The following is a 26,430-nucleotide window of genomic DNA, read 5'->3' on the forward strand; positions in this document are numbered from 1 at the left end:
GGTTTTTACATAAACAAGTATGTAGCCTGCAATTAGGGAGTTTTATTTCCTTTCCAGTGTGTTCGTCTTTTTTTCCCCCTTGCCTTGTTAAAGTGGCCACAGAACTTCTAGCACGTGTTGAATAGAGAGCCACATCCTTGACATGTTCCCAGTCTCAGGGCCTACATATTCAGTCTTTTACCAGTAAGAAGGATATTATCTAGAGGTTGAGGTTGAGGTCGTTCTACATTTCTCCCATCTTGTTGAGAGTTTTTATCACGAAGAGGTGTTGGGTTTTGTCAAATACTTTTTGTTTCAGTTGATAGGATCATGTGTTTTTCCTCTTTAGCCTGTTGATGGGGTGAATTACAATGATCAGTTTTTGAATTTTGGGTAAGAGTCTTGCATACCCTGAGTAAAAATCGCTTGGTTATAATGCATAATTTTATACATTGCTGGGTTCAACTTGTAATATTTTTTATTTTTTTGTCTAAGTTAATGAGTTGTTTTGTGGTTTTAAAAACATGTATGTAGAATAAAATTCACCATTTATAACTATTTTTAAGTGTACTATTCAGTAGCATTAATCACAATGTTATACAAACACCACCATTCTTTTTTCATTACCCTAGAGACTCAGTAACCATTAAGCCACAACTCACTTTCCCCACTTCCCCCTACCCTGTTGCCTAGTAACCTCTAATCTACTTTCTGTCCCCGTGAATTGGCTTATTCTAGATTTTTCATGTGAGTAGAAGCACAGTATTTGCCCTTTTTTTGTCTAGTTTATTTCACTTAGCATAATATTTTCAAAGTCCATTCATGTTGTATCATATATCAGAATTTCATTCTTTTTTTGTGGCTGAATAACATTTCATTATGTAACTGCCGTGTTGATCCTTTCATCTGTGATGGACACTTGGGTTGTTTCTGTTTCGAGACTTTGGGTACTGTGGTCATGCATCACTCAGTGTGGAAAACATCCTGAGTGGTGTTAGGCCATTTAATCCTTGTGCTAACATAGAGTGTACCTACACAAACCTAGGTGGTATAGCCTACTACATACCTAAGGTATATGATACAGCCTATTGCTCCTAGACTGCAAGCCTGTACAACATGTTACTATACCGAATACTGTAGGCAGTTGTAACACAATGGCAAGTTTTTGTGTATCTAAACATAGAAAAGGGTACAGTAAATACAGTATTATAATCTTATGGAGCCACCATCATATATGCAGTCCATCGTTGACCAAAACATTACGTGGTACATGACTGCATTTAAATATTTTAACAGTCAGCCTATTTAGGTTTATCATATCGGTTCTGACTAGGGCCTACTGTTACGGGCTGTAGTTCCAATAATAGCTTAATGTTTAGAGCATTTGCAGTGTGAGCTTCAGAGTTTTAGTGATTGTTCTGATACTGAAGCTGCTAAGAGTAGTTGGTGGTTCTTGAGCATTAGTTCTACATTTTATAACTGAAGTTTACAGATCTTTTTAGATGACTTTGATACTTTAGGATAAGGTGAAAATTATGGTATTTTGTCTTTAGCTATAAACTGAATTTTGAAAAATCTTTCTGGCCCATCTTTTTAGATGCATGGTGCGTATCCTGCACATCTGAATTACATAGGATTATATTATGAGTCTTAGTAAACAACATGGCGTGTATCCTGCACATCTGAATTACATAAGATTATATTATGAGTCTTTAGTAAACAACATGGGCATAGCTTCTTTAGGAACTTGATGATATTGAGTGGTCTTGATAGAATATGGTTTATATGAATTTCCTTGTACTTTTAATGTGGCAAGAAGACACGTATACATTACATTTTTCAGATAATAAAACTAATGAGGGAAGAAGCAAAGCTTTGATCATAAAATGTCTTTATGGTTTGAAGGGACCCATATGGACCTAGTCCAGGTTGTTTTAAAATTGTTATTGAGCCCTTTGTTGAAACAAAATATTGAGCAAGCGTAACTATAAATGAGATATTGATGTCTGTAACAATGTTGAATTCTAAAATGGCAGTGTCTTTTTTTTTTTTTGACAGGGTCTTGTTCTGTCACCCAAACTGGAGTGCAGTGGCACTATCTCAGCTCACTGCAACCTCTGCCCCCTGGGCTCAAGCACAATGTCATTATCTTAACCAGAATTTCTTATCTTCTGTTTTTTCAGACTTGCTCCTAGGCACAGATTGTTGGCAAGCAAACCAGGAACTTTTACAGGTTGTAATAAGAGTTAAGATAGGGAATATAATAGAGGATAACCGGGTTGCTCTGAGAAGCCAAGGAGGGCCACACTGGGAATGGGGTCAAGGCTGAGACTTGAAGGAGGAGAAGACGCCAGCCACAACAAAAGTATGCTAGGCAAGGTGGCTTTGTAACACAGCTTTGGGGACCCTCCTGAGGCCTGCCTGTGTGGCCCTTTCTTCTCTTCCTGGTTTTTGTAGAAGAAAGTTTAAAAATCACTGATTTGACTGTTCCAGCCTTCTCCTTTTATGAGTTAGGAGATTGTGAAGGCTGGAAGGTAAAGATATACAATGACAGCCTAGGTTCCTAATGCCTGACACCACCCCCCACAATGTGGCATATGTTTTTCTACTAGTTATTTACAGCATTTGTTTTTTTCATGAGTTATTTTAGATGTATTAAAATCGCAAATTATATTCATCAGTTGTAATATTCAGAAAAGTATCTTCACCTAAAAGAAAAAACAAAAACTTGTAGACAAAGATTTGTCTTTAAACTGAAGCTATTTTTAATCTTAACTAAATAGGGAAGTAAACAATTTGTGAACTTCTGTTTTGAAAGCAAGTGTTCCTATTTTGCAACAACTGACACACTGACATTTTTACACAGATTATAAATGGCTTTGTTACTCACAGACAGCTCAGAGATGTGGGTCGGTGTGAGGAGCTTCAAGTAGATCTTACGGAGCCCAGCTTCAGAGTAAATTTGAGTAGAATCATAAAAGCCAGAATTTTAAATCCCTTCCTTTCCTTTATCAATCTTCCTTTCCTCACTTATTGTCAGAAATATATGCCCAATTTAAAAAATGTGGTTTCTTCAAGGTGCCGTTAGTCATGAGCATTCTGTAAAATTTATTTTGAAAGTAAATAGGGATGGGTTTAGAAGCATAGATTCACATTGCTGAAATTCATAGTGTTCTCTAGCCACTTCCTTGCTGAGTATATCTCACTGTGTCTATTTCTTTACTTTATTTATTTATTTATTTTTATTATTATACTTTAAGTTCTAGGGTACATGTGCATAACGTGCAGATTTGTTACATACGTATACTTGTGCCATGTTGGTGTGCTGCACCCATCAACTCGTCAGCACCCATCAACTCGTCATTTACATCAGGTATAACTCCCAATGCAATCCCTCCGCCCTCCCCCCTCCCCATGATAGGCCCCAGTGTATGATGTTCCCCTTCCCAAGTCCAGGTGATCTCATTGTTCAGTTCCCACCTATGAGTGAGAACATGCGGTGTTTGGTTTTCTGTTCTTGCGATAGTTTGCTGAGGATGATGGTTTCCAGCTGCATCCATGTCCCTTCAAAGGACACAAACTCATCCTTTTTTATGGCTGCATAGTATTCCATGGTGTATATGTGCCACATTTTCTTAATCCAGTCTGTCATTGATGGACATTTGGGTTGATTCCAAGTCTTTGCTATTGTGAATAGTGCCGCAATAAACATACGTGTGCATGTGTCTTTATAGCAGCATGATTTATAATCCTTTGGGTATATACCCAGTAATGGGATGGCTGGGTCATATGGTACTTCTAGTTCTAGATCCTTGAGGAATTGCCACATTGTTTTCCATAATGGTTGAACTAGTTTATAATCCCACCAACAGTGTAAAAGTGTTCCTATTTCTCCACATCCTCTCCAGCACCTGTTGTTTCCTGACTTTTTAATGATTGCCATTCTAACTGGTGTGAGATGGTATCTCATTGTGGTTTTGATTTGCATTTCTCTGATGGCCAGTGATGATGAGCATTTTTTCATGTGTCTGTTGGCTGTATGAATGTCTTCTTTTGAGAACTGTCTCTTCATAACCTTTGCCCACTCTTCGATGGGGTTGTTTGATTTTTTTCTTGTAAATTTGTTTGAGTTCTTTGTAGGTTCTGGATATTAGCCCTTTGTCAGATGAGTAGATTGCAATAATTTTCTCCCATTCTATAGGTTGCCTGTTCACTCTGATGGTAGTTTCTTTTGCTGTGCAGAAGCTCTTTAGTTTAATTAGATCCCATTTGTCAATTTTGGCTTTTGTTGCCATTGCTTTTGGTGTTTTAGACATGAAGTCCTTGCCCATGCCTATGTCCTGAATGGTATTACCTAGGTTTTCTTCTAGGGTTTTTATGGTATTAGGTCTAACATTTAAGTCTCTAATCCATCTTAAATTAATTTTCATATAAGGAGTAAGGAAAGGATCCAGTTTCAGCTTTCTACTTATGGCTAGCCAATTTTCCCAGCACCATTTATTAAATAGGGAATCCTTTCCCCATTTCTTGTTTTTCTGAGGTTTGTCAAAGATCAGATGGCTGTAGATGTGTGGTATTATTTCTGAGGGCTCTGTTCTGTTCCATTGGTCTACATCTCTGTTTTGGTACCAGTACCATGCTGTTTTGGTTACTGTAGCCTTGTAGTATAGTTTGAAGTCAGGTAGCATGATGCCTCCAGCTTTGCTCTTTTGACTTAGGATTGTCTTGGCGATGCGGGCTCTTTTTTGGTTCCATATGAACTTTAAAGCAGTTTTTTCCAATTCTGTGAAGAAACTCATTGGTAGCTTGATGGGGATGGCATTGAATCTATAAATTACCTTGGGCAGTATGGCCATTTTCATGATATTGATTCTTTCTATCCATGAGCATGGTATGTTTTTCCATTTGTTTGTGTCCTCTTTTATTTCACTGAGCAGTGGTTTGTAGTTCTCCTTCAAGAGGTCCTTTACATCCCTTGTAAGTTGGATTCCTAGGTATTTCATTCTCTTTGAAGCAATTGTGAATGGAAGTTCATTCATGATTTGGCTCTCTGTTTGTCTGTTACTGGTGTATAAGAATGCTTGTGATTTTTGCACATTAATTTTGTATCCCGAGACTTTGCTGAAGTTTATCATCAGCTTGAGGAGATTTTGGGCTGAGACAATGGGGTTTTCTAAATATACAATCATGTCATCTGCAAACAGGGACAATTTGATTTCTTCTTTTCCTTACTGAATACCCTTTATATCTTTCTCTTGCCTGATTGCCCTAGCCAGAACTTCCAACATTATGTTGAATAGGAATGGTGAGAGAGGGCATCCCTGTCTTGTGCCAGTTTTCAAAGAGAATGCTTCCAGTTTTTGCCCATTCAGTATGATATTGGCTGTGGGTTTGTCATAAATAGTTCTTATTATTTTGAGATACGTTCCATCAATACCGAATTTATTGAGAGTTTTTAGCATGAAGGGCTGTTAAATTTTGTCAAAGTCCTTTTCTGCATCTATTGAGATAATCATGTGGTTTTTGTCTTTGGTTCTGTTTATATGCTGGATTACGTTTATTGATTTGCATATGTTGAACCAGCTTTGCATCCCAGGGATGAAGCCCACTTGATCATGGTGGATAAGCTTTTTGATGTGCTGCTGGATCCGGTTTGCCAGTATTTTATTGAGGATTTTTGCATCGATGTTCATCAGGGATATTGGTCTAAAATTCTCTTTTTTTGTTGTGTCTCTGCCAGGCTTTGGTATCAGGATGATGTTGGCCTCATAAAATGAGTTAGGGAGGATTCCCTCTTTTTCTATTGATTGGAATAGTTTCAGAAGGAATGGTACCAGCTCCTCCTTGTACCTCTGGTAGAATTCAGCTGTGACTCCATCTGGTCCTGGACTTTTTTTCGTTGGTAGGCTATTAATTATTGTCTCAATTTCAGAGCCTGCTATTGGTCTATTCAGGAATTCAGCTTCTTCCTGGTTTAGTCTTGGGAGAGTGTAAGTGTCCAGGAAATTATCCATTTCTTCTAGATTTTTTAGTTTATTTGTGTAGAGGTGTTTCTAGTATTCTCTGACGGTAGTTTGTATTTCTGTGGGGTCGGTGGTGATATCCCCTTTATCATTTTTTATGGGGTCTATTTGATTCTTCTCTCTTTTCTTCTTTAGTCTTGCTAGCAGTCTATCAATTTTGTTGATCTTTTCAAAAAACCAACTCCTGGATTCATTGATTTTTTTTGTGGGGTTTTTTGTGTCTCTATGTCCTTCAGTTCTGCTCTGATCTTAGTTATTTCTTGCCTTCTGCTAGCTTTTGAGTGTATTTGTTCTTGCTTCTCTAGTTCTTTTAATTGTGATGTTAGGGTGTCAATTTTAGATCTTTCCAGTTTTCTCTTGTGGGCATTTAGTGCTATAAATTTCCCTCTACACACTGCTTTAAATGTGTCCCAGAGATTCTGGTATGTTGTATCTTTGTTCTCATTGGTTTCAAAGAACATCTTTATTTCTGCCTTCATTTCGTTATGTACCCAGTAGTCATTCAGGAGCAGGTTATTTCTTTACTTTAAAATGGGATCATAATGTCTGTGTCATAGGGTTAGTTTGAATTTTAATAAAAGTGATCAGTAATTATTAGGTTATTTTTATTTCAATTACATTTGTTTGATGCTTGAACTAGGGAACATCAGGAAATTCTGGAATTCATTAACAGCATAAAATTAGGGGAAATATTTTTGGGAGAGGAAGCTGTTACTAGTTGTGGTTTTGAATGTGGAGGTGTGATGACTTACTTTTGTTACATTTATATTTTATAGCTTAACTTTGCATGTGAAATGATTAAGTCTATAGCTAGTGTTCTATCTAGCTTTTTAGGCATATAATTGAAAGGTATTATAATTGGCCGCTTAAAGCAAAATATGTTAATTTGTTTTATGCCAGAGTTGAATCCTGTTTATCTCTGTATCTTTTAAGGAAAGTCAGCGATTGTAACAAAGTGTTTTCCTTTTGAGACTTTATAATCAGCTGCTGTTACTAATCTTTTTAACTAACATTCATATTTTTAACGTAACTCATACTTTTAAAACTATGAATTCATAATGTAATTTGTGTGTGTGTGTGTGTGTGTGTGTGTGTGTGTGTGTGTGTGTATATATATATATATGTTCTTTTTTTTTTTTTTTTTTTGAGATAGAGTCTGGCTCTGTCGCCCAGGCTGGAGTGCAGTGGTGTGATCTTGGCTCACTGCAAGCTCTGCCTCCCGGGTTCACGCCATTTTCCTGCCTCAGTCTTCCGAGTAGCTGGGACTACAGGCGCCCGCCACCACGCCCTGCTAATTCTAATTTTTTGTATTTTTAGTAGAGACGGGGTTTCACTGTGTTAGCCAGGATGGTCTCGATCTCCTGACCTCGTGATCTGCCCGCCTCAGCCTCCCAAAGTGCTGGGATTACAGGCGTGAGCCAACGCGCCTGGCTCCTAATTTATATATATTTTTAAAGCTTCTAATTTAAAATGCAGTGTACCCAAACTACTGCCTTTGTGTAGTTCTCTTCAGTTAGATCGACATTTCTTCTGGCTCGATGGTGAGAACTCATTCAGTGGTCGTTTTATTGGAACTCTAATAGCAGCCACCTGTAGCTCGTTTCCAGTGTTTCTTGTTGGTTTCCTCTGCCAGTTAGACAAAGTTTCTAATTAGAGGCCCTTTGATATTGTGAGCATCTGGCTGTTCAGTTATTTCTTGTTAGTTTATTGTGTTCTTATGTCAATAAATTTGTGTTCAGTAGGGAATAAGCAAAAAATTCTCTGGATCCTGCGAAATTTCAGTTTGTGTTAAAAAGTGGGGGGAACAGGTGAGGAATGGGATGGGTGAGCTGAGTAGAGCCTTTTGTATTCATAGTCCTTTCTTCTAAAGAGATTATCACTTTACTTAGAGACATTCTAAGTATACTGTGTCAGTAATTCTGTTGGAGCCATTAGCTCTGATCTTGATAATGAAATCCCACTATAAGCCAGGACTAGAGATAACATAACCAGAAAAAGGTCATTTGCATCAGTGAGTACAAATGCCAGTGCTTATTGTACCTGAACAAGAAGGTAGGCTGTCATTCATGCTTTCAGTATTTATTGAATATTCTCTATATGCCACAGACTGGTAGGGCATGAATGGAAGTAGAGCAGGTTGGCACTGTCATTGAAGAGAAACACAGGAAAGGGAGGACAGGAGTTTTCCCAAAATAAAATCAGGATGTGACTGCTAGACTAGGGAGAAAAGGATGCTTGGCAGGCAGAAAAAACATCCAACTAGGTAATGTAATCTGATTAACTAGTGTGTTATTCTGCGGCTTGACTGTCCACTTTTGTCATACCGGAACAGCCAGGTACATGTGTGGGACAGTGAGTGTCTTCCCAGAATTCCAAAAGACCAACTAATGGGAGTCAGTGAATTCCATATTAAGCCAAATGAAATATCACATAAGTTGAAATTCTGCATGTGAACTTTGTCCCTTTTCTCCCATTTATTCAGCAATTTACAATAGTATGGGTTTATGGATATTTATTTTATACTTTGGGCTACATCTAGTACTACTTCATTTTGTTGCTCAGATTGTTTCAGCTTTGGTCATTTGGGAGCTCTTTCTGTTGATTCTTACCTTCCTTCCCCTGTCCCCATCAGTGTAGGATTTGGGTGGTTTTCTGTTTACTTTCCGGCACTATGGGATGCTCCATTCTCATCTCGTGTATTTCCTGCCCCTGTCCTCAAATCAGCCATTGCTCCAGGAAGCCCTGGTTTCTTTTATTGGAAAATAATATTAGAACACAAGATCTGAGTTCTAGGTGCGTTCGTTGCTATTGGCATGTCATTGCTTTAGGCCCTTAGAGCTGACAGAGCAAGGAAATACATGTATGTATACTAACCTATGAATATACACATCTATAAATATTCTTATATGTATGTAATTATATGTTTCACTAAACATGAATTCATACTGATATCACTGACTCAACCATTACTACCTGGATCATTTTGGCTTCCCCCCTTGTTTCTGTATAAATTGCTCTTCCAACAGTGAGACACCTGGCTCCCAGTGTCTACCATCTGTGTACTTAATTGTTTGATTTCAGTGTACATGTATACTGAATGTGGCATCAGAATGGTTAACCCAAACTCCCATGGGAAAAAGCATTATCAACTAGAATACAGTGCATATGTATGGTTTCTTTCGCCTTTAGTCTTACAGATTCTACTCATTTCCAGAGTTACTTAGGTGAGCACTCTTCCCTCTCCCCCAGCATCAGTAAAGCTGATACATTCATTTGTAATACAATTAAATTGTTTTGTCATATTATGCATTCCATCCTGGAGTCTCCCAGCCACCTAAATTATTTTTAAAATTTGCATATATTTAGGTTCACTTTTTGTGCTGTGAAGTTCTGTTTCTGTTTTGATAAATGCATCATGTCCTGTATCCACCGTTACAATTTGATGAAGAATGGTTTTACCACCCTGAAATATATTTGTGCTTCACTTATTGAACCTTTCCCATCGCCCCCTGATCTCCTAGCAACCACTGATCTTTTTACTGTCTCCATAATTTTGCCTTTTCCGGAATGTCATGTACTTGGAAGCATACAGTATGTAGCTTTTTCTTTTAGTAATATTCCATTGTATAGATATACCACAGTTTGTCTGTTCACCTTGGATGGCCATCTTGACTATGTCCAGATTTTGGTGATTATGAATAAAGCTGCTTTAAGGAATTGTATGTAGATTTTTATATGTAAGGTTTCAAATCAGTTCAGTAAATACTAGGAGCATGATTGCCAGATTGTGTGGTATAACTATGTTAGCTTTTAAATATATTACCTTTGTGTTGCTGTTTCTTGCATCAGAATGATCTTGCTATTTTCCCTGCCCATTTCTTCCCCAAGTCCCTTGGACTGTAGATCCCAGGTCATATCATCACTACAAAGAGCAGGTGATACAGAATTTCAGCTGATCATTTCTTGGGGGAAATAGAATACTGTAGTGATCTTTTCTATATGCTTTTGACATTTTCAGTTAATCTATCAGGGAAAATAATTAGTTGCATCTTGTTGAATATGATTTGTGCTTTCTCATAATATAACAGTAATGGATATTTTGAAGTGGAGGCATGTAGCCTGTAGGTTGAAGTTGCTTTATTTTATTTTAAAGTATTTTTTAGTTTATAAAATTCTGAAGTATTAGTCATATTTTTCTTTTTAACCATCACCATTAAGCAGTCCATTTTTAGATATAAAATTATGTTAATTAACTTTAAGGTCGAAGATGTTACGCAAATCAAATTTATGTTCCTGTAAGTGATGGTATGTTTTGTTTTCTTCACAGCATTCATTCAGTCCGAGAGCATAATAGAAGTACTGCGTTTTGATGATGGAGGGCTACTACAGGTAATTTTTTTTAAGTTGAAAAGTTATTGTTAAGCCTTGAATAATATCTGGTTATTATTTTTCTTTTAAAAATGCAATTGGTTTTTCTGAATTGTAATTGGTTTATGAGCTTTGAAGATAGGTCAGTAGAGTCTTTAATAATATAAAAACCTCCGTAGTTACATGAGTTATCTTTTAGATTAAATCTTTCTTTAAAATGCAAACTCATTGTGGTATTAAAAGCTTGTAAATAAGTACATCATCAATCTGTGGCAACGGTTTGTGCCTGTGGATCTGAGGGGAAGGGGTCAGATCAGGACCTGGGGTTCTCTTCAGATCAGGAGCAGGGGTTCTCTGAGTGTGAATTCAGATGGAGGATCTCAAAATATTTATCTAGAAGAGAACTTCTCTAGAGAGGATAAGTACTATAGATTTCACCTGTACTGTACTTCTACTTGCTATCCTAAGTCACATCATTAAGTATACATAAAATTTGAAAGTGTAATCCAATATATATCTTGTCCTTCCTTTCAGACCTAGTTCAGATATCACCATGAAGCCTATTTCAGGCTTCCCAGCTAAAAATGAGTTTGAGAATTTCAGAGCTGAAAGAGAGTAAATGCCACCTTAACGAACCCTCTGATTTCTTATGGCTAGGTGTTTTCTCCTTTCTTACAAACTTTTATCATATTCTGTGCTTGTCCTTTCTTAGTAACTTTGTAATGATAACTTTTGTTTTTCAAGTAATGTGCTGTTTGCTAGCATGACTGATAATTTTTTAATAGTTTTATATTCAAGGGAAAACAATGTTTAGGTTAGCAAAGGTAATCAAGATCCCATGACTTTCTGGTACTGGGACTGACACGAGAATCCCAGTGTTCTCCTTCCAGATATGATTGTTAGCCTCTTTATTATGAAATACTACCTGTAGTATTTTTAATTTATTTATAACTAAGTGACCTAAACAATTTTGGAAAAATATTTCCTGTAGTTTATAATAAAGGCAGGAAAAGATCAAGACAATAGAGAAAATAATTATACTAGGGACATGGAACAAGATTTTTATTTGCATTTTAGCATAAATTTAGATTACATTTTATACATTAAGCTAGATGAAGAGAGCAAGAAAAAAAGTGATGGATTTTAAGAATCTTTTTCTCTGGCAGTGAAGCCAGTAAGTCTTTTAGAAGACAAACTTTTGTTTCTTCTAAATTTTTTAATGAATTTATCATTCTTTATGTAAGAGATGTTGAGAAACGTAATAGACAGCGGTTGCATAGTATTTGCCTAGAGTCAGCGTTGTATGTTTTAAAGCTGAATAAAAACTGAACATAATGAGGTCTAATTTTATAAAGCCTTCCTACTAAAAAATGATCGTAAGTTTCTTTTTTCTAGTTCTTTAATCTGTTTCAAGGTGAGAACTTGAAGAACCTATGGGAACAAATGTTTTAAGTATCTTCCTTTAGGTGGTTGTTTACAGGATCTGGATGGCAGGCAAATCAGGACTGAATTTCTGGAAAATTCCCTAAGTGTGGTTGATCTTTATTGATTGAGGAAGGATTTGTGTCTGTTAGGAACTGGACATCTAGGTTGCAGGTGGATAGTCCGTTCTAAAAATTCTGGAGCATGGTTTGTATTTTTGCTGAGAGAGGCTGCTAATCTATATCTAGAAGAAGTTGGGTATGGAAAAGCTTGTGAACTGGGATGTGGTTCGCTAATAGTCTTTGGTTCTGCTCAGATGCTTGGACAGGAGCTTGGGTGAGACCTCATAATTCTGTGGCAAAGGTAATTTTGGTCTAGAAAAATGTTGAGGGCAAGTAGTATCAGTTGGTTACTTAAGCCACAAAAAAAACCTAAGAGTTCTGTAGAGTGTCTAATATTGAGATGCTATATAATATAGTATATGGCCCCTAAATAGCGGAATATGACCCTTTTGAATACATATAAAATTACTCATTTTAATGTTGAGTATTTCTCAGAAAGTTTTTATTTTGACATAAAACTTACCTTTTTCTGACTATAATTTACCAATAGGTTTAACTATTTTAAATAACTCCTGGTTTCTTATGCTATGATTAGAACAGAAAAATATACAGATAGCATTTCTATGACAGAATATATATCCTTTCTCTAATTTAAATTTAAGCTAAAGCAGGGAGAGTGTCAAAGCAACAACCTTGTTTTACATTATTTAAAATTAGAATTTTGCCCAAGAACATTCCTTCTTAGATCTGGAATTCATGTACATTCATGTGGCTTGGCTCATAGTAATTTTTTTTTTTTTTTTTTTTGAGACGGGGTCTTGCACTGTCACCCAGGCTGGAGTGCAGTGTCACGATCTCGGCTCACTGCAAGCTCTGCCTCCTGGATCCACGCCATTCTCCTGCCTAGGCCTCCCAAGTAGCTGGGACTACAGGCGCCCGCCTCCACTCCCAGTTAATTTTTTTTGTATTTTTAGTACAGACGGGGTTTCAGTATGTTAGCCAGGATGGTCTCAATCTCCTGACCTCGTGATCCACCTGCCTCTGCCTCCCAAAGTGCTGGGATTACAGGTGTGAGCCACCACACCCGGCCAACTCAGTAATTTTTTTAATCCTCAAAAATCAACTGATAAGAAATCAGTAAAAAATAAATTTTAAAAATTGCCAAAAAGATTATGCTTGTTTTCTTTATTTTTTAAAGATAAGGAAAATTAGGTTTATGGAAGTTGAATAATTTATTCCGTAGTACTCAATTGCTAGAGCAGGAATCCAGTATCTGATATGTACCATACTTACCTTGTCTGATTTCAAAACTCTCCACGGCAGGATGCACGTGCAGTGCTCTCGGATATTCCATGGGTTCGCACTTGTTACGAATAGAAATTATAACCCCCATAGATCATGTTTTCTATAGTTGATGCTTTGGCCATTGTCATTCCTGTTTGGCTGGACTAAGATTTAGCATCCAGAATACATAAAGATCAGACAGTTCCTGAGATGACACAGACTCTGAGGAATCTGCATCTCAACAGAAGTCCACGTGAAGGCTATAACCACAGGATGCCCTGGTCAAGTATCTCAAACCATCATTCCCATCCTAACTCATCAGAATGGTTGGCTCTTCTAACCTGTTCCTTTGAAAGATTATAAAATGGAATAACAAAAGATTCTTTCATTTACAAGCATGATCTGTTAATAAACCTGAATCTGCTTCCTAATCTTACTTTTTTAAAAAAAAAGGAAAAAAATAGAGGCAGGGCTGGATGCAGTGGTTCACATCTGCCATCCCAACACCTTGGGAGGCTGAGGTGGGTTGATCGCTTGAGTCCAGAATTTCAAGACCAGCCTGGGAAACATAGGGAAACCTTGTCTCTACAAAAAAATACAAAAAATTAGGCAGGTGTGTTGGCACACACCTGTGGTCCCAGCTACTCTGGTGGCTGAGGCAGGAGGGTCGCTTGAGCCTGGGATATCAAGACTGCAGTGAGCTGTGCTTGTGCCACTGTACTCCAGCCTGGGCAGCAGAATGAGATCCTGTCTCAACAACTACAAAAAAGTGTTCCCTGAGTTCAAGTCCCTCAAACTTATTTTGCACCTCATTTTAAGAGGGGGGCTGAGAGTCCTGAGCTAAAGTGGTGGGCAAAGCCCCCATTACTGCCCAGCCGTTCCTCCTCTAAGAGGTTCGCGCACTTGGCCAAAGTCCTCAAAACCCGGAGTGTCTCAGCCCCAGCTCCACGTTAGAATCACCTGCGAGCTTTAAAGATTCCTGGTGACAGGTGCTGTCCTAAGGGCATTACAGGAGCGAACTCACCTGGGCCTCACCAGCAGCTGATGGCACGGTACCCGAGGGTCCCATTGTACAGGTGGTGGGATGTGGTGGGGACAGGGGCCAGGTGTACCACAGGCAGGAAGATGGTGGCTGAGCGTGGGTAAAGAATGCATGCCCGTCCCCACAAGGCCAGTGGACCCGCACGTCCTGACCTTAGAGGGTCTGGAGAGCACATCAGAGCTTGACCAGCATACGGAGCTCCGCGGCTGATTGACCATATAGGTCATAGAGACAGGATCTCACTCTGTTGCCCAGGCTGGTGTGCAGTGGCGCAGTGACAGCTCACTGCAACCTTGACTCTGTGTTGCCCAGGCTGGCCTTGAATTTCTAGCCTCAAGCCATCTTCTAGCCTTGGTCTCCCAAAGTGCTGGGACTACAGATGTGAGTCACCATGCTCGGCCTCTAGTCTAACTTTTATTTATTTATTTATTTATTTATTTATTTATTTTTATTTATTTATTTTTGAGACGGAGTCTCGCTCTGTCGCCCAGGCTGGAGTGCAGTGGCGCCATCTCAGCTCACTGCAAGCTCCGCCTCCCGGGTTCCCGCCATTCTCCTGCCTCAGCCTCCAAGTAGCTGGGACTACAGGCGCCCACCACCTCGCCCGGCTAGTTTTTTGTATTTTTAGTAGAGACAGGGTTTCACCACGTTAGCCAGGATGGTCTCGATCTCCTGACCTCGTGATCCACTCGCCTCGGCCTCCCAAAGTGCTGGGATTACAGGCGTGAGCCACCGCGCCCGGCCTAATCTTAACTTCTTTTTATGAAGATAAAGCTCAGGAAAAAAACTAGCTCTGTATTTTTTTCACTATCCTGCCATAATTTTAAAAGTTTGGAACGCAAGCTCTAGAATGTTTGTGAGTTGAAAACACAAACAGAATTTTGTCTCTTTTTTTTTTTTTTTTTAAAAAGACAGTGTCTTGCTCTGTTACCCATGCTGGAGGCCACTGGCACAATTCTGGCTCACTATTGTCTCAACCTCCCAGGCTCAAGTGACCCTCCCCGCTCGGCCTCTGAAGTAGCAGGGACTACAGGCACGTGCCACCACATCTGGCTAATTTTTAAGTTTTTGTAGAAGTAGGGTCTCCCTATGTTGCCCAGGCTGGTCTCAGACTCCTGGACTCAAGCAGTCCTCCCATCTCAGCCTCCCAAAATTCTAGGATTATAGACCTGAGCCACTATGCCTGGCAGAACTTTGTCTTTTAAAACTTAAAGTCCTATTTTATTTTATTTCTTTACTTTTTTTGAGATGGAGTCTCGCTCTGTCACCCAGGTTGGAGTACAGTGGGCAATCTCAGCTCTTTGCAGCCTCTGCCTCCTGGGTACCAGCAGTTCTCTTGCCTCAGCCACCAGGATTACAGGCGTGTGCCACAACACCCAGCTAATTTTTGTATTTTTAGTAGAGACAGGGTTTCACCATGTTGGCCAGGTTGGTCTCGAACTCCTGACCCCAAGGGATCCACCTGCTTTGGCCTCCCAAAATGCTGGGATTACAGTTATGAGCTACCGTGCCCGGCAAAAACCGTGTTTTATAAGTGGAATTCTCACCACTTAGAGAACCTATATTGAGCCTTCTTCCAAAGAGTATACGATTTTAATTCATTTATTTTTTTTTTCTTTAAAGTGTTTATTGTGAGATATAATTTACATATAGATGCTTAAATTTGGGGAGGGAATGCAAGGCAAACACCTGTGTAACCACCACTCAGGTTAAAAACTAAAAACAGGCCAGTACCCTCCAAAGTTTCCCCTCAAGCTCTCTCCTAGTTACTACCCATAAAGTTAGCCATTTCCTGAATTTTATAATAATTGCCTTTCCCTGTAATTTTAGCATCTGAGTGTATATCTCCAAATACTACAGGGTCACATATTTTTTTAAAGTTCATACAGTTGGTATTTCTTTTTTTTTTTTTTCTGGCTCCTTTTTCTCAGCATTATGTTTCTAAGATTCACAGCATTATGTGTTAAGCGTAACTATAGTTCATTTTCGTTACTGAATAGTATTGCATTGTATGGAAATGCCGCAATTTATGTATTATTTCTGCTGTTTATGTGTTTTTTGGTTGCTTCTAGTTTTTTACTATTAAGAATAATGCTGTCGCTTGGTGAACATAATATGTATGTTCCAATGATTTTTTCCCGAGGGATTAGAGTGCGGTTGTTGGGTCATAGAGCAGAGATCGCCAGCCCCCATATGCCGTGGACCAATACTGGTCCGTGGCCTGTTAGGAACGGGCTACACGGCGGGTGGTGGATGAGTGAGTGAACATCACCTCCTGAGCTCTGCCTCCTGTCAGCTCAGCGGTGGCATTAGATTCTCATCAGAGTGCAAACCCTACTGTGAACTGCACATGAGAGATCTAGGTTGTGCGCACCTTAGGAGAATCTAACTAGTGCCCAATGATTTCAGGTGGACCAGTTTTATTCTGCAACCATCCCGCTACCCCCCATCCGTGGAAAAGTTGTCTTCCGTGAAACCGGTCCCTGGTGCCAGAAAGGTTGGGGACCGCTGTCATAGAGTATGTGTGTCTTCAGTTTTAGTAGATAGTGCATGCAGTTTTCCAAAGTGGTGGTTTTAGTTTGCAAATCCATCATCAGGAATTCCTCTGCAACAGCTTTGCAGAGTGTTTCCTTCCTTCCCTCCTTCTGTTCTGGAGAATGGCTAATGATCTCTAATTGCCATTTTATTTTCGTTTCCCTGATTTCTCATAAAGCTGAGCAACTTTTCATGTTTACTTGACCATTTGGATATCTTCCTTTGTGACATCCATTAAGCCGTTTTGCTGTTGGTTTGCATGTCTTTTTTCCCGTTGTTTTGTAAGTTTTGAATACAAGCTCTTTATTGGAACCCTGACCTCACACCAGTAATAAAAACCAGTTCCATTACATGAGTTCTTTATTGGTTACATATATTGAAAATAGCTTCTCTCGCTGGATGGATTGCCCTTTTGGTTTATGTAATGGTGACTTTTGATGAACAGAAATTCTTAATTTTAATGAAGTTGTCTGTCAGTATTTTCCATTATGGTTAATACTTTTATGTCTTGTTCAATGTTTTTCTATTCCAAGGTCGTGAAGATATTCTCCTGTATTCTAGAATTTTATTGTTTTGCCTTTCACAGTGAGCTCAAATTCCGTCTGGAATAAATTTTTGTTATTGATGTGAGGTCAGGATTTTGTTTCTTCCTTATATTTGATTGTCTCTGCATCCTTTATTGACTTTCCCAATGTTTTCTTTCCCTAGTATTTGTCAGTGACACCTCATTCGTAAATCAAGTGTCCATATATGTGTGAGCCTGTTTCTGGACACTGTATTGGATTTCTTTGGCTTATTTGTCTAACCTAATACCAGGGTCACAGTTTTAATGAGTATAGTTTTTAAAGTTTTGATATGTGGTAGAACAAATCCTGACACTTTGTTGTTCTCCTCAGTAACATCTTGGTTAATCTCAGTCCTTTGCCTTCCATATGTATCTTTTCAATTAGCTCTACACACACACACACCCCCACACAAAATCGGGGTTTATTAGCGTCACTCAGAATATGAAGATCAATTTGGCAAGAATTAAAAATCTTTCAGAATCTTCCGTATTCGGTCTGACAGTCTGAGACAGTATATTTTTCAACTTATTTAGGTCTTCTTTTTCTCATCATTTTATATTCTGCATAAAGATCTTGAACGTCTTTCGATAGATTTATTTCTGGGTCTTTGGTATTTTTAATACTGTTGTAAGTGACATCTTTTCAAAATGTTCGCTTTTTGTGGTTGTTAGGTTGAAGCATATTGCTGGTGCCCGGCCTTTATTGATCTATAAAAGTGGCAATTTCATATAGCTCAACATAAAATGTGGAAATGTGGTTGCTCTTAATATATTTACTGTGTATCCTGAAAACTTGCTAAATTACTTATTGATTCTAATAACTTAGCCCTAGATGCTTTTGAACAACCTCCATAAACTATCATAATCTGAGCTTGATGACATTTCTTCAGTTTGACACCCAAAATCAACTATCACACATTCTACCCTTTCTTTTTATACCTTAACTTTGCTAGCTACAGCCAGTATGATGTTAATACAGTGGTATTTAGTAGTCCTCTTTGACACTTTCCTCATCTCAGAAATACAGCCTTCAATATTTCACGGTTAAATATGATTTTTTCTTCACTACCCCCTTTGCTGCCCCCACCCAAGATAGCCTTTATCACATGTCAGTTTGAGTTCTCAACAAGATCCTTAGACAGAGTTAGGAGTGCAAGAGCTTGAGGGCTACTGCCTGTGAAAAATAAGCTGGAGAAAGCAGGATTGGGCCAGGAGAGTCTCAGACTGTGGTGCAGAATCTCGGCCAACCCAGTGGGGAGCTCTGGAGCAAAGACTGCCTGTTGGAAGCATCCTGCACTGGGTAGAGTTGGCCAGGCCCCTGGTACACCTGCTGTGCTCATTCATTGTCTGGGAGGAGCCCAAGAAGAACTTGGCCTTACCTCAAATGCCACCGTTGATCCCAAAGGCTATAGGTGGAGGCTGGCAGCCAGCAGTGTTTTTCATAACTGAATGGCAAGTTCTTCCTTGTAGGGAGATCTGAGCAGTTCATAGAAAAAGTATTGAAAATCAAAGCCAGGTTGGGCGCAGTGTTCACACCTATAATCCCAGTAATTTGGGAAGTTGAGGCGGGTGGATCACTTGAGGTCAGGAGTTCGAGACAAGCCTGACCAACATGGTGAAACCCTGTCTCTACTAAAAATAAAAAAGTAGCCAGGCATGGTGGCACATACCTGTAATCCCAGCTACTCAGGAGGCTAAGGCAGGAGTATCGCTTAAACCCAGGAGACGGAGGTTGCAGTGAGCCGAGATTGTGCCATTGCACTCTGGCCTGGGCAACAAAGGTGAAACTCCATCTCAAAAGAAAAAAAAAAAAAAGGAAAGAAAAGAAAATCAAAGCCAAAGAAATACATTCTAAAAGCAAATAAGAGAAAAAAAAAGAGACCTTCAAAGAAGGTAGAATTAGCCTGACAGCTGACTTATAAACTGAACCAATGAGAGACAAAAATAATATATAATAAGTTTACTGACAAAATTTACCAAACTAGAATTCTATACCCAATGAAAATATCCTTTATAAATGAAAGTGAAATAAAGACATTTTAAAATAGATAAGAATGGAGAGAATTTGTCACCAGAAAATTTATGCCAAAGGAAATAATACAGTCTTTAGGCTGAAGGTAAATGATTTTAGAAGCTCAGAAATGCAAAGGAATAAAGAACATTAAAAATGTTTAAGTGTGTGGATAACTAAATGAATGCATACTCTGTAGAATAATAATAATAGTATTTTGACTTAATTCAGTGTGGCAGAACATTTTGGTACCGCTAAGGCTAAATCATATGAAGTTTGACAACTTCTACCTGGGTCTGTCCGTTTTGGAACATTTCCTTTGGGAAGTGAATCGCCATGATGTGAGAAAGGTAAGCCACAAGGAGAGGCCACATGCAGTCTTCTGATCACAGTCCCAGCTGAGCTCCCAGCTGACAGCCAGCATCACTTTCCCATCCTGTGAATGAGCCATCTTAGACAACCAGCACATCTGAACTTTCAGATAAATGCTGCCTGAATTCACATGTAACTGCAACACAGAAGGGACATTAAGTGAGAATAAATTGTTGTTTTAAGCCGCTAAACCTTAGAGTGGTTTATTATGCAGCAGTAGATAACCAGAATGCTTGATATCATATTGGACCTGGTTGGTCTGTGTTCGGTTTTCTTCCACTGCTTCAGAAATGCCTTTTTGCATTTGGTTTGTCCAAAACAAGATTGAGACAAGGTCTACACATTGCATGGGTCCTATGTCTCCTAAGTCTCTTGTATGCTGTTCCCCCCACTCACCTTTTTGTTGTTAATGAAATTGGCTCATTTGTCTATAGGACTTCCTACATTCTACGTTTGGCTATTTTCATCCTCTTGGTGTCATTTAACATTCACTTACCACATGAATTTTCTGTAAACTGTTAGCTAAATCTAGAGTCTGGATTAGGTTTAAATTCATTTCTTTTTTTCTTAGCAAGAAGATTTTATGGCTAGTTGTGCAGTAATCTGGTCTTTGTCTCTGGTCCTGGAGATGCTCTAAATGTTGGAATTTCCTTAATAATAAGAGTGTCTTTGTTATTCCTGAGTCCCTTGGACCACATCTGAGTTTATACCTAATGAGAAAACTCAAGATAGGGTTGGTCATCAGAAAAAAGGAACAGTGTTGGCCGGGCCCAGTTGCTCACGCCTGTAATCCCAGCACTTTGGGAGGCTGAGGCGGGTGGATCGCCTGTGGTCAGGAGTTCGAGACCAGCCTGACCAACATGGTGAAAACCCACCTCTACTGAAAATACAAAATTAGCCAGGCATGGTGGCACGCGCCTGTAGTTCCAGCTACTCGGGAGGCTGACACAGAATTGCTTGAACCCGGGAGGCGGAGGTTGTAGTGAGCCAAGATCGTGCCACTGCACTCCAACCTCGGTGACAGAGCAAGATTCCGTCTCAAGAAAAAAAAAAAAGAAAAAAGAAAAAAGAAAAAACCAACCATGTGATTAGAGGGTTGGGCTTTGAGCCGACCCACCCTCCTCTAGGGAAGCTGGGAGGTGAGTTGGGTCACATGGTGGTCAATGATTGAATCAACTCTGGGTACTGAAACTTGCTGGAACTTTCTGGTTGGTGAACACATCAGTGTGCCAAAAGACTGATATGCCCTGATCCGTGGAGAAGAGGACACAGAAGTTCTGTGTTCACGGGGACCCTCATCTCAGACCTTTTCCTCTATGCCCCTTTAGAATAAAACTGTAATAATTAAGCATAGTGCTTTACTGAGTTATTCTAGCAAATTATCAAGCCCGATTGGCATTCATGGGAACCCCCTAGATTTTTAGCTGGTTGGTCAGAAGTATCGGTGGGCTGGGGACCCCCAAACTTGTAACTGGTATCCGAAGTGAGGGCTGTCTTGTTAGAGACTGTGCCCTTTACCCTGTAGATTCTGACACTGTCTGGATGGTGATATGGTCTGGCTGTGTCCACACCCAAATCTTGTCTTGAATTGGTAATTCTCATAATCTCCACATGCTGTGGAAGGGAACCCGCTGGGAGGTCATTGAATCATGGCGGCGGTTACCCATGCTGCTGTTCTCATGATAGTGAATTGTCACGAGATCTGGTGGTTTTATAAGAGGCTTTTCCCCCTTTGCTCAGCACTTCTTGCTGCTGCCATGTGAAGAAGAACGTGTTTGCTTCCCCTTCTGCCATGGTTGTAAGTTTTCTGAGGCCTCTCAAGCCCTGCAGAACTGTGAGTCAGTGAAACCTCTTTTTATGAATTACCCAGTCTTGGGTATGTCTTTATTAGCAGTGTGAGAACACACTAATGCAGGTGGTTAGCATCAGAATTGTACTGCATTTCACTAGTGGGACTGTCCATTGTCTGTGTTTTTCATGCGGAGACGGTATGCCAGATTGTCGTAGATTTTTAGGTCACAGATTTTCTTACGTAGGGATTTAATGTAGGGAAATAAGATATTGTGGCATTATTTCTGTTGATCTAAGCCAGATATTGGCAAACTTTTTTGGTAAAGGGCCAGACATTAACTACTTCAGGGTTTGTGTCCCGAATGGTCTCTATCACAACTATTCAACTTCCGTCATCGTAGTGTGAAAGCTGCCATAACAGTACGTGAGAAATGGGCATAAAACTTTATTTGCAGAAGCTAGTAGAAGACTGGATTTGGCTTATGGGCTATAGATTACCAGCTTCTTTTCTAAATTGTCTTGGGAATGGGCTTTAATGTTCTCCTAGGAGAAAATGAAACGGAGAAGGAACTGTGATTTTTGACTTGTACGGAGACCTAGAAGTACTCATCTTTTGTTTCAAATTAAAGGACTTCTATTATAAAAAATATATACGCTTGTAGAAAATTTGAAAAATGGGAAAATAATAAATATAAGTAATATTTATTGGGTATTGACAAGTGTCAGGTATTCTAAATTCTTAAATACGTGAGATGGTATTCATTCTATGATGATTTTACAAGTGAGCATATTAAAGTGCAGAGAGTTTAAACTAAGCAAATAAATGATTATTAAGTGATAAAGCTAGAATTGAAAACGAAGCATTTGACTCTAAAGCCTAAGTTCTTAACCCCTCTGCAATAGCATAGGGCAGGGGTCGTTCCCCTTGTATCCCACTACCCAAATATACTACAAGGTAGTGCTTTTTTTTTTTTTTTCCCAGTTATTTTTCTCTCTGCAAACAAAGCTAGATTTTCTCATTCTACATAATCAGTTTTACAATATTGCAACTAATTTTGTGCTCAGAAGAGCCACTTCGTGTCATGCCAAGTTGATTACCTGTGGCTAAAGGGAGAAGTGGGTGGGACACTAGAAAGCCGTCATCAGAGGCCAACAGCTCTGCAGCTCTTTGTAGCTGGCAGAATGCTGCTTTCTACAGACTTTCTCCAAGAGTATTTGGCTAGTGAGGGCAGAACTGGTGTTTGAACACAGGTTTTTATTTTCTACTTTAAATTTTGGGCTTCTCAGAAATATCTGCTCCCTGCTTCATCCCTGTTTTGATTCTCCCTTTACTACTATTTCCTGCCCTCTGTTGTAGTACAATAAGTGGTACAAAAGAAGAATAAATAGCAGGTTCAGAAACATCCTTAAGGCTGGGCGCCACGCCTATAATCCCAGCACTTTGGGAGGCCGGAGGCAGGAGGATCATTTGAGGTCAGGAGTCCAAGACCAGCCTGACAAACATGGTAAAACTCCAGCTCTACAAAAAATTTAAAAAATTTAGCTGGGCGTGTTGGCACATGCCTGTAGTCCCAGCTACTTCGGAGGCTGAGGCAGGAGAATTGCTTGATCTCGGGAGACAGAGGTTGCAGTGAGTTGAGATCGCACCACTGCATTCCAACCTGGGCAACAGAGCTAGATTCCATGTCAAAATAAAATAAAATAGCCTTAAAAACTAGGAACAAAGAATACCACAAAATACTAAAATGGTATGGAAAGTCTGAATATACAAAGACCTCACACCTTAAACAAAAACTAACTCAAAATGGATCATGGACTTAATGTAAAATGTAAAACTAATAAAACCTTTAAGGAGAAAAAAGTAGGAGTAAAGCTTCAGCTTACAGGGCTAGGCAAAGAGTTCTTGACACCAGAGAATTAATACCAGATGTGCAATACATAAAGGAAAGATCGATGACTTTAAAACTTGCTCTGGGCCAGACGCAGTACCTCATGCCTATAATTCCAGCACTTTGGGAGGCCAAGGGAAGAGGGAACCCTTGAGCCCAGGAGTTTAATTAAGATTGGCTTAGGCAACATAGTGAGACCTTGTCTCTAGTAAAATAAAAAGTAAGTAAATAATAAAAAATTGGCCGGGTGTGGTGGTATGCACCTGTAGTCCCAGCTACTCGGGAGTCAGAAGCAGAGGATCGTTTGAGCCTGGCACGTCAAGGCTGCAGTGAGCCTTGATCACACCACTGCACTCCAGCCTGGGCAACAGAGCAAGACTGGTCTCACAAAAACAAACAAATGAAACCTTTCTCTGCAGAAGACCATGTGAAGATGTAAAAATAAATATAGAATAGGAGGAAATATTTGCAAGTCACATATCTGACAATGGACCTAGTTTCTGGAATATAGAAAGAACTGTCGAAACTCAGTAGTATAAAAATAAAGGAAACGGGGAAAAGACATGAACACACATTTCCCTGCAGGGGAAACACAGATGGTAAAAAGGACATGAAAACCTGTTCAACATCATTAGCCACCAGGAAATGCAAATTAAAACACAAAACACAAAACAGTGACACCACCAAATACTGGCAAGGATGTGGAGAAACTGGATCACGCATGCATTGCTAGTAGGTATGTGAGTGATGCAGCTATTCTGAAAAAACAGTTTGGCAGTTTCATATAATCTAAACATGCGGTTACTATAATTGACCTACTAATTGCACTCTTGAGGGTTCTCCCAGAGAAATGAAAATTTATATTTGCACTAAAACCTGCATATAAATGTTCATAGCAGCTCTGTTTATACTAGCCCCAAACGGGAAACCACCCGGATGTGTTTCAGAAGATGTGCTGTTGAACAGCGATACATCCATGCCATGGAATACAACTCAGCAATAAAAAGGAGTGAAGTGTTGGCACACACCACAACCTGGATAAGTCTCCAGAGAATTAGGCTGAGTGAAAAAAGCCAACTCCAAAAGGTTACATGTGCATGATTTCATTTATATGACCTTTTTAAAATGAAAAAGTTTTAGTCATGAATAATAGAGTAATGGTTGCCAGGGCTGGAGGGAGGACAGGAGGAAGATGAGTGTGATTATAAAAGTGACATACTGGATCCTCAGGGTGCTGACACTGTTCTGTGTCTTGACTGTGGTGTTCATGAACTTACACAGTGGAGAAAATTGTGTAGAACTAAATACATGTATAAACACCAATGAGGACATACAAAACTGAGAACTTCTGAACAAACAAATGGATCATACCAGTGTCGCTGTGCTACTTGTGATATTTTGCCACAGTGTTTGCAGAATGATACAATGGGGAAACTGAGTTAAAGTATAGCTCTTTTTACTATTTCTTACAACTGCATGTGAATCTACAGTTATCTCAGTGAAAATTCATGTTAAAAATACACACAGAAGCACAGGAAGCAAAACAATTAGAAAGTCAGGAAAGACCCTTTTGTGAGTTAAGAATTCTTAAAACTGCCTCACAGATGTCATCCATTTTCACTATGAAATGATTTGCAGAGAACTTTGTAGGGGAGACTGGGTTGATGAGAAGTAGGATTACATGTTGAGATCTTCATAATCAAAAGCAGACCTCATCCTCTACCTTCCCCCAACCCAGTCCTGGAGGAAGTATGTAATTTTATCTCTAAAGGTGATAGAGCATCATTGTCTCATCCCCTGCAAGGAAACTGGCTCCCAGGTATATCCCTGGGGAAAGCTGCCCTGTACGTAAGTAATACTCACGTGGCGCCCGCTGTGGCTTCTGGTACCCCGGGTGTGTGTGCTTGTGCTGCCTGTACCATCAAGAAGCTTAAATTCTAGAGTGTGCAGACCTTGTCTTATCTCTAAGCATCCATGCCGTGTACACAACTGCCACGTACCTCATTCTGAAGTGAATTTCATTTAGCTGATTTTTTTTTTCTAGCAAGATTAAGTCTTCTGTTTAACAATAATGCAGTATACAAGTATGGCCGTCTTAAAATTTGTTAGCAATAATATAGCCAACTTTCAGCTCATGTAAGCTAAAAGTTGGTTTTAGGCATACTCAGTTCTGTGAAGAATATGTTATCATATGAATGCAATACTAGACCAGATCGAAGGATTTGAATTCTCTTATCATTTACTCATGTAAAACATTTAGAGGCTTAGTTTCTTTATCTGTAAAATGAATTCTGTATTTATCTCCAGTGTGTTAAGAGCTGCAAGGACCACTGGAAATAACAAACACAGTTGTTAAGACAGTAAGGCACTTTGAATTAAAATGCGAGGAGATGTTATTACAAATGAACATCTAAATTATTGCTATCTCCGTAAAACTGAGGTTAAAGTACAATGTTCAGTCTTGGCCTATTTACGTTTTGGACCAGATGATTGGTTGTAGGGTAGAAGAAAGAGTGTCCTGTGCAGTACCTGGTGTTTAGCAGCAGGCCGGACTCTACACACTTAATGTTAGTGGCCCCACGATTTGTGACAAACAAAAATGCCTCTTAGTTTTTTAACTCTTCTAGAATTTGTCCAGCATGTTTTTTTGGTGTTAATAAAAACCCACACACAGAAAAATGCTTCTGGATGTTGCCAAATGCCCCCAGGGAAAGAAAATTGCCCTCAGTTGAGAACCATTGAGTTACAGGGATAAAATTATCAGATGTGTTCGTTTTATAAAAGAATTTAATAGTATTTTAAAGCATACCACATATATTTTTGCCAAGACTGGTCTGTTTGATTGGAAGAAGAGTCCATTTTCCTCTCGCATATCCCCATTTGGAGTTGGGAGTGCGTTCTGAGAAAAGCTGTGCTTGGATTATCTGGAATCCACAGCCTAGTGAGGAGCGAGGTTGAAGCTAAAGTCCTTAAGTATGACAGAAGCATGGGTGGGAAGGTACCAAAAAACCAAAGAATTTGGGAGTGGGGAGGTACGAAAGGTCTCTCCAAGTTCACATGCGTGTGCATATTTTCCTTAACACCTGA

The 26,430-nt window shown here is 39.3% G+C and overlaps 1 protein-coding gene and 1 non-coding gene across 4 annotated transcripts in view; both read left to right on the top strand.

The window, feature by feature from the left end:
* Window positions 1-26,430, top strand: part of LOC105490059 (transmembrane protein 131) — a 271,947-nt gene that overhangs the window by 60,024 nt on the left and 185,493 nt on the right. For all 3 annotated transcript variants that reach the window (XM_011755316.3, XM_011755317.3, XM_071077307.1), the window contains exon 2: window positions 10,330-10,391. In XM_011755316.3, the coding sequence (XP_011753618.1) occupies window positions 10,330-10,391 (62 nt within the window). The remainder of the gene's footprint in view (window positions 1-10,329; window positions 10,392-26,430) is intronic.
* Window positions 25,951-26,011, top strand: LOC112428106 (U7 small nuclear RNA). Its single transcript, XR_003020000.1, has one exon. It is a non-coding gene; the product is annotated as a U7 small nuclear RNA (small nuclear RNA).

The sequence above is a fragment of the Macaca nemestrina genome, chromosome 13, assembly GCF_043159975.1.
Source record: "Macaca nemestrina isolate mMacNem1 chromosome 13, mMacNem.hap1, whole genome shotgun sequence".
Taxonomy (NCBI): Eukaryota; Metazoa; Chordata; class Mammalia; order Primates; family Cercopithecidae; genus Macaca; species Macaca nemestrina.